This window comes from Buceros rhinoceros, unplaced genomic scaffold, assembly GCF_000710305.1.
Source record: "Buceros rhinoceros silvestris isolate BGI_N320 unplaced genomic scaffold, ASM71030v1 scaffold16613, whole genome shotgun sequence".
Classification (NCBI taxonomy): Eukaryota; Metazoa; Chordata; class Aves; order Bucerotiformes; family Bucerotidae; genus Buceros; species Buceros rhinoceros.
Window position 1 is genome coordinate 32,283 of NW_010401963.1, and position 8,844 is coordinate 41,126.

General features: G+C 45.2%; 1 protein-coding gene across 1 annotated transcript in view; it reads right to left on the reverse strand.

Annotated features, from left to right (window-relative positions):
* Nucleotides 1–8,844, reverse strand: part of DNAJC13 (DnaJ (Hsp40) homolog, subfamily C, member 13) — a 39,057-nt gene that overhangs the window by 8,632 nt on the left and 21,581 nt on the right. The window contains exons 30-41 of the mRNA XM_010132481.1: nucleotides 8,425–8,470; nucleotides 8,054–8,208; nucleotides 7,245–7,446; nucleotides 6,393–6,508; nucleotides 5,478–5,556; nucleotides 4,739–4,874; nucleotides 3,789–3,973; nucleotides 2,756–2,830; nucleotides 2,442–2,561; nucleotides 1,410–1,589; nucleotides 714–881; nucleotides 16–129 (exon numbers count right to left, since the gene is read on the reverse strand). Of these exons, the coding sequence (XP_010130783.1) occupies nucleotides 16–129; nucleotides 714–881; nucleotides 1,410–1,589; nucleotides 2,442–2,561; nucleotides 2,756–2,830; nucleotides 3,789–3,973; nucleotides 4,739–4,874; nucleotides 5,478–5,556; nucleotides 6,393–6,508; nucleotides 7,245–7,446; nucleotides 8,054–8,208; nucleotides 8,425–8,470 (1,576 nt within the window). The remainder of the gene's footprint in view (nucleotides 1–15; nucleotides 130–713; nucleotides 882–1,409; nucleotides 1,590–2,441; nucleotides 2,562–2,755; nucleotides 2,831–3,788; nucleotides 3,974–4,738; nucleotides 4,875–5,477; nucleotides 5,557–6,392; nucleotides 6,509–7,244; nucleotides 7,447–8,053; nucleotides 8,209–8,424; nucleotides 8,471–8,844) is intronic.

The following is an 8,844-nucleotide window of genomic DNA, read 5'->3' on the forward strand; positions in this document are numbered from 1 at the left end:
GACAGAGCATCTTACTCTCTTAATCATGCTGTCTTGTTGAGATTCCAAGAACTCCAGTAATTCAGCTCTTGTCCCGTTGTTCCAGATCAAGTAGGGGTTCTCTGTGTTACTGTTAAGCATCTTCAGAGTCTAAGAAATGAGGAATTTACACCATGTGACACATTAGAGCAGTTTCAGATCATTATGCACAGCAACCAGTGTGTTTCACCGTATTAGTTAGTCCAACTTCGTTAATAACTACACCAGTTTCATGAGCAAGTGTCAAGCTTCCCCCACACTGGAAAAACAGTAAGTTATTTGGCACCGTACAGCCTCTATTTTAATTGTTCTTTATTCTGATTTGAGCCATACTTAGTTCAGAGTCTCATTCTATTGCTGACAGTGAGCAGCAACTACCTGCAGGATCTTTGCACCTGACTTCCTTGGCACCACTTCTAAAAGAGACACCTTTAGCTTTTGCTCTCCATCATCACTACATCCTTGGGCCTTCTACACCTAACTCAACCCCTTTGCTCCTGTCTTTGTTCTGCCTGCGCTAGTCTAGAGGGGACCGTTCTGTCCAGCCTGTGAGGCAGAGCAGTCACTCCAGCTGCGAAGGGCAATTGGGCTGCTGTTCCGTGTCAGGTTGGTCCCAGAGAGTGCAGGGTTTGGAAGAGGCCGGGTACCCCCCTTCCACACATCACGAGAGGAGGTTTTGGACAGCAGATGCTTACCTCAGTGGGACTGACCACAGCGAGCTTCCTTGCAATGTAGGGGGTCAACATCCCAGCCAAGCTTTTCCTGATGGCTGGGTTTTCAGGTGTGGCTTGTTCTTCAGAGAGGTAACCTCCCAGGCGGCTCAGGGCCAGCAGGCTGAGCTTCGCCAGGCTGTTTGCCACCTCCTGAGAAACACAGACAGTTACAAAAGCCCGAGAGCTTACTGAAGAAATACCAGTTAGTCAGAAAGAGCTGTCCAACTCTTCTGCACCAGAACGGACACAACCGGTGTTCTCTATCCCTCTGCATCACCAACGATGCACTGATGTCTTGCAAAACACTGGGTGCTGCACAACCTGCTTCAGACAACCCCTGCAGTTGAACCTTGAGAGAAAAAAAGACTTTTTCTTCTGATAGCACAAATTTACTTGTTTACTGATGACTGTAGATAAAATTTTCTTCATTAAGTCTAATAGAAACTGCAGGTTTTGGCAGCTTTAACACTTGAACTCAGAATATAAGCTACTCTAAATAAAAAAAACAATAAGCCACAAAACCCAAAGGATGGTATTGACAGCACTACGCCAACCCCCCCTGCCCAGACTGCTCCGTGACCATTGCTGCTCACAGAATTCAGTGGTTCTGGAATACACTGATTTTGTTAATAAGCCGCCCCCGCTGGTGTTGGAAAGCGAAGGCCTCGTTACCAGTACCTGCTGATTCGAATCCTCACTCTTCTGAATACCGCTCTCCTCCAGCGTGTAGTCGTAGCTGAAGAGGTAACCCAGCAAGTACCACAGGACTCCAGCTTGGAACAAGTGCGTTTGTAGCCAGTAATCCAAGGCAAAGGAGCTAACACACTCTACTCCCAAAGCAGCGACTCGTGGTATGTTCTGGGGGAGGAGAAACAGTTTCCCTGAGAGCTTGTGATCAAAGAAAGCCAGCTGGCTTCCTTACCAAGCAAAGGCTTAACCCCCAAACTTGCTAATTCCAGAGTAGCATCTGAGCAGCACGGGGATAAAAACTGAAGCAGACAAACATCATCTGCAGGTGAAGTTACGTGTCTGGTAGCCACGGCTAATTAGCCAGCATCCTTCAGAGACATAACTGAACAGTTATTCCATACTGTTAGAAAGGAGCTTTGATGAGCCGGTAGAAAATCAATTGAAGGTGGTGTCAGAGATTCCCAGGTGAGCTGTTATGGCAATATGTGTGGCCTGCTGGGACTAAAGAACACACGAGCATCTAGAGCAAACCACTACTGTCTGGTTTTACAGTCTTCTGTTGTCAGATACCCCATATGAAAAAGTTCAAGACAAGCTTTTCTTTCTTTATCCAGACAAAAAAACTCAGCATTTATATAACATGAGGTAAGTTCTCAAGAGATAAATGGCAACAAAACTTGAATACTCTTCCCAGAGTTAGTGCCAATTCAAGAGCCCACCTGCTTATGCAGGACCTGCCTCTGGGACTTGTATCTGCTACAAACCTAAGCTAGACCTGTCAGCAAAGAGGCAGAAGTAGCTGCATCTTTACAGCAACTGTGTTTTCTGTCCACTGAACGGATTCAGATACAAGTGTTGAGAACAAGACTTGTTCTGTTTCGTACCCTGTAGCAATGAGCTGGGACCTTACATGAGGCTTTGATGGGTCTCAGCCATCATCCCTCCTCCCTCAGAAGGAGAGCAGTCCCCTAGACATCTAACAGTCAAACACCCCTTGAGGCAGAGAAGAGGAGCTCTCACCTTGCCGTAGTACAGCAGTCTGCAGAGGTCCTTGATGATGTTGGGCATCTCTGTAATCTTCTCTCTGCATTCTTCAAACTGAGCTGCCACGCTGTAACACTTACTGATGTACCCACACACCTATGAAATGCAACGTATTTTATTGGTTCCAGGCAGAAGAGAAATGCACATTCACAATCCTGGGTTTAACGTCTACAATCCTGTATCAATGTTTTATACTATGCACACACATTTATTATCATATTTTATATATACTATAATATGTATTGTCTCCGGAGAAGCTGATACAATCAGGTAAAGTTGCTGCAACTTACCTGTACAGACATATCATCTGGTTTACTAGAACGAGTCAGGACTGCCACACAACGGTTAAATGCTTCTTGCAGTACCTGTGAGGGTTGGATGACGTGTAAGTTCAGTCACAACAACTGCTGATGAAGGCTGGCAGAAATAAAATATTAGCTGGCAAACCCATTTTTAATGGCTGAAGGGAAGCAGTAGGCAAAATCTGCTGCTTGCTCTAATGGTTTGTAAGGGCACAATCCCTTGCAAGTGCTGGTACCAGCCTCTGGTGCTTTGGAGTTAGTAGCATTCTCACTCGAGGCAATGCTGAGGGACCAGGGGAGGTGAGCCTGGGAAAAAAAAGGAGGCTCAGGGGAGATCTTGCTCTTGATAACTCCCTGACAGGAGGCTGGAGCAAGGCAGGGGGATCAGTCTCTTCTCCCCAGGAACAAGAGCCAGGACAAGAGGAACCGGCCTCCAGTTGTTCCAGGGGAGGTTGAAGTTGTCCCTGAGGAACAATTTCTTCCCCACTGGGGTTGTGCAGGCGTGTCGCAGGCTGCCCAGGGCAGTAGTGGAGTCCCCATCCCTAGAGGGGTTTCCCAGCCGTGTGGAGGTGCTGCTGGGGGACAGGGAGGACCTGGCAGAGCTGGGGAACAGGGGGACTTGAGGAGCTGAAAGGGCTTTTCCAACCCAAACCATTCTGTGATTCTAATACGTGCAATGAAAAGTCCTTCTGCTCAAGTGACCAGTTCACATTTATCCATTCTTTCACACACTGAATGCAGAAGCTCTCAGTAGCTTTTGTAAAAAAGTAGAGAAGCTTCATATGTAGTTTGCTTGTCCACAGCTCACAGACAGGCCTAGGTTCAGAGAGGGATATATTCTGCAAGAGGCTTCTCTTACTGCATCCAGAAAAGAGACAGGAAGAATGGACAGGTGTCTCGACAGCACCCAAAGCTATTCTCGATTGCAGCTGATGTCCTGTGCGTTGAGGATCCAGGATTTTTAGCTGTGGAAAAACTAGACTAAAAAAATTAACGTCAATAAGTTTCTTCCCACATTTACCTCAATCCCATTTTCTCTTCTCAGTTCTTCTGCGTTTAATGCTGAACAATTGACAGTGTGGAAAGCGAGTTCTGTAGCAGCGGGCAATAGGGGAGATTCTTTGGAAAACAACAGGTCATCTGATGTCTCAATGGTAATAGTCTTTATCAGCATAGGGTAGCCCGCGTATTTGTAGGGTTTCAACTCTGGAAGAGAAAACAGTCAAAGTTTACACATATGCAGAGTCTAAGCAATTTAAATCACCACATAATTGTATCAGTGGAAGACAGATAGGATAGGTATGACTAGGAGTCAAAGAAAGCCAGCACCGAGCAGTCCACACAACCTGACTCCTCGCCCCCTGTGACTGTTCACGAGAGAAGCTGACAGGGTTTCATGGAAAGCAGCTCATTTAAGATTAACACCAGACTTCTCTCCAGCTCAGCAGGGCCCCAGGCTGAGAGCTCTCCAAACGATGCTTGTCTGTCTCCAGAGACACACGAGCACAGCTTTGCCCGTCTTAGGCCAAGACTGTCTAACGACAAGCCTGTCAGGGCTTTTTCCAGTTCGAAGACGGCAATCATATGTTCTCAATAGCTGTATTTTCCATTCTTTTAGGGTTCAGCAATGACAGGAATGATGTCACCTTGCAGTATGGAGCCAATCTATGTCAGCCTACACTAATGCTGTCCCCGTCTCCACACAAACAGAGCTATGACTGCACATGAGGTTCTTTGTTTACCATGATAACGTAACGCTTACACAGCAAAGCACTGGATGCACCAGCAGCTGCCAGCCAGGGACTGTAGCTAGAGCCAAGGGTTAGAACAAGTCCTGTCCTGAAGCCCTTGGCCATAGCTAGGTAACGCTGTGGCCAGCCAGAAAGCGGCTAACAGAGCAGAGGAGAAAACTGCCTGCCACAGTCACTAGAGAAACGAACACAGACCGCTCCTCTGAGGTGTCGCACTCACCTTCCCTGTGCCTGTTGAAGAGGATGCTCTGAGCTTTCAAGATCAAAATGATGTTTTCTGGATCTGGCCCATCTATCACCTTGGCAGACTTTGTGCACAGAAACTCATATGCTTTATTAACTTGTTCAAACATATCCTGCAAATAAAGAGGAGAGGCTGAGGTAAGAGTTGCCGAGACCCTCTCAATTACTACAAGTCTGCACCACCAGATTAGGTGCAGGTAAAGAACAGCACCCCAGGTTATTAGCCACCACACTAGCTGTGTTGTCTTACTACACTTCAGAAAATACTCCAAACAACTCTAGTTCACAGATCAGTTTTCTTTTGCGTCCTGAACTCCACCACAGGCACAAGACTAAAATGAAGTCAACTGCAACTGCACTATGACAAGAGTAGTAAGTACAGTTTCAGTGATTGTAGAAACGGGCAGAGGACGCAATCCGTCTTTGAGGGAGCAGTTAGCTTCTTGAGTTCCTGTGTAACTCCTTACACCAGGCGCTTTGAGATGCGGGTCTGAGCCGATCACATCAGTGAACTGCAGAAACCCTGGTATTCCCGGAGTGATGGCCGTTACGTTACTCACCCGGAGCACCGATCTGTATGCTATATCCAGCTAAGGCCACAGCTTTGAGAAGGGAGGAAGAAAACCTCCCTAAGTGGGCATTTGAGAATTCTGAACACACCCAGCAGCGGAGTTTGTCCCCATTTTAACATCACCACAAATCGGTGTTGTACCTACCCTGCCTTCTGGATTCTTGTCTGGGTGGTATTTTTGTGCCAGCCTGAAATACGCTTTCCTGATCTTGCTTTCATCATGCCTACAAGAAAACAAGCCCCATTACATTGAGTAACATCAAAAAGCCCAGAAAACCAAGCCTGGATACTGACCCCAGTGCTAAGTCATTGCAATTGAGTGAAAACTACACAACTCTCACGCTTCCAGTTGAAAATCCTGCTTCATCAGCTGACATGGAATAGGGGTAATCAGCCTGGCCACAGAATAGTCACAGATTTTAGACACAGAAGGTATTTTAGTACCTCTTCTACTGAATATACTAACCAGAAGGTGCTCAACGCCCCCAAATCTTCTAAGCGAAGAGTCTAAAGGAGCTGTAAGTGGTAAAGGTTAGTAGCTCATGATGTGTAGAAGTGTGCTCTTCTTGAAGGATGATGTGCTGTCAGCTCTCTCCTAGGGGCCTGAACTCAGAAACAGTGCCAAAGTGGGAGGTAAGAAAATCTTCTTTGTGATCTTATCACCAAGAAAAAGGACAGTATTGGGCAGGGGTAAGGATGGTGTTCAGAGAAACCATACTGAAGTTCTGCTGTACTTTTTGTTCGCTATGGTTGAGTCTAATGCTTGTCCTGTAAAACCGCCTAGTGAATGCTTTGAAGCAGAGCTCAAAGCCTGTTTTTGCCCCGTTTTAGTTGATCCAAACACTGTACAATTATTCTCTCCAGCACTGGAGATGGACTTTCAAGCTTTGTTTCTTTTTAGATAAAGCAATCTTCTGCTGGGAAAGAAGCAGGTGCTACGCCTAACGGAACTGGTACCAGTAACTGGTTTCAAGTGCTGAGGTAAGAAACTTCCATTTGTTCAGCATACAGGGTTTACATAGATGCAGTTAAACAGCTTTAAATTCTGAAAACAACTTACTGGCCTTGTCCTTTGGGAAGGTTAAGGACTTCATAAGCATCATCTATTGACATGGTAGGTGGCTTCTTTTCTACCTCCTTCTTCCAAGCTTCTAGTGTATCTTTCAACAGCTTAACCTAAGTAATTACAATCTATTAGTGTTTCATTTATGCCAACACCAGATGCGTCACCTTTTTTAGTAATGACTCCTTATTACCCATCACCTTAAGCTCAAAGACCTAACCCTTGTCCCTTTAGGAATGATGGTTCCCCTGCCAGTCAGGAAGGCTTTGCTTCACCACAGTGCTCTATTTTATTCAAGTTAAAGAGTTTATTCAAGTTAAGACTAAGAGGGCTGTGTAAGAGTCACAGTAGGGGATGGGCAATCACTTAAATGACATGTAGTTCACATCTCAATACTACAAAAACTGCAAAGTGCACGAGTAGGTCAAGCTGCTTAGACAGATCCAGACCATGGACTTGAACCAAAATAACCTCACCAGCTCAGTTCACGTTCTGATACCAAGTTAGTTCAGTTTCTCATCCAGCAGGGACAAATAAGAACCCCAAAGTGATGTGGTTTCTCTCCCCTCCTATCACTTGAGGTTCATTGAAACTATCAGAGGTTTCTTGGATCCTCTATGTTGCTTTTTGAGTACTGCCACATGAAGCAACTTAACACGTGGTTGCTACATGGCATGAAGACTATTCTGCTTCAAGATAGAGAAATATCTCTATCAAAGCAAGTATCTCAGACAAGTCAGGATCAATCAGTTACTTGCAAACTCAGCATATGATTTCCTTATTTTGTCACAAATCCCACTTTCAGGACTCTGAAAGTGCTTTAGGATTCATTTAGCTCTTCTTACTTACTGGATCTTTAATTGGCCAGTCTGGAAATCTGAGCGTATCGCAAAGGTGTTTGAGGTAATAAATATTGCAGAACAGCTCGTTCTCCAGTTGTGGATAGTTGATAACTGGGATAGGGCAGTACTGGTAGAGTGCTCTTGTATTGCTTTGAAGACGAGGGGTGAAGTCAGCAAGATGAGCTGCAATCTTCTCTATCATGAGACGCCTGGAAGTTACAGAGTTGGGTTTAACACTTGCCAAGCAGTCCTCAGTGACCGTACAACATGTTCAAGGATTTCTTCTGAAAAGATTTTCCTGAGTAGTTTCCCCCATTTCAGAAAGGGCTACAGAACAGGATCCCATCCTATTTTCTTAGGAAGCTATTTCGATGCCATGAAAATTAGCTTATTAAAAACAACATGAAATGACATTTTCCCCTCCCTCACCCTTTTACGTTTTGAGACCCTAAAATTTGTACTGTGATGTTAGAGGTGTATCTCCTAGGTAGGCGCTGGTATTAAATGAGTACAGTAAGTATAAAGCAGTCCACAGAAACAGGCAAGTTTCCGCTCACAAAAGGACCTCCAGTGTGATAGAGGCAGATGTCAGCTGTTCAGGGAAATATTCCCCTTCCCGCTGCCAATTCCACTCCCCCCACCCCTGTTACTTTCGGTAGAAGCAGAGGACAATGCAGGACACTGCCCTCGCTGAAGGCAGAAGGAAGTAATGAAACCATGGAATCCAGGGATTTCCAGCTTTCTTCAGAAATGTCAAAGACCTCTTCAGCATGGGATGTAGTTCAGATGTATTTGTCCCTCTGACAGAAAACTCACCTCATTTCATTGCTCCAAATCGCTTCTGGCGTGTCAAATTCTCCAAGGAATATCTCGGAAAATTTCTCTGGTTCATAGTTTTCTAAATAGCACACCATTGCTTCGGGAAGAATATGTCCAAGTACACTTCTTTGAACGATATCTTGACCTTTTGTCTGCAGAAGAGAGCACATTGTCACCTCACAGGTACTCCGAACTCACAGCCCAGCTAACCAACCTAAGATCTAAAAACCCTCCCCCTTTCCCTTAGAGTTCTTAAATTCTAAGTTGACAACTAGGAAAAGGAACAAGCATCAAGTGTTGTTGAAATAACTACAGGTGGTCTGCAAAACTATGTGGAAACAAAGGTAGTTCCTTTGCAATCTACTCACTTCTTCAGACTTGAAAGCTTGTTTGGAATGTGTGTATTTCAAAAACCTGGAAGAGAAATAGCAGTTATTTTCTGTTTAACTGATTCTTAAGGCACCCTCGAAAGATAAGTGGACCGACAGAGTCCAGCTGGCGAGTCTCACACACGCACTACGAGATAAGACAGTAACAGCAACAACTGAATGAATCTCTCTACAAACTCCACCAAAGCCTTGGGAACTCCACCGAGTTAAGCACTCCCATCTTACAAACACTGCCTTGTGTTCGTCATTTCAGTTTTAAAGTCTTCTTCCCAAAAGCTTGTTTTCTCCTCACACACACAAAAAATGAAGCTGGCAGACACAGCCAGCCTTCCCCTCAACCCTCTCCCTGCCTGTTAGAAGCTCCTTGCAAGGATGAAATAAGATGATTTTGCACTCTTT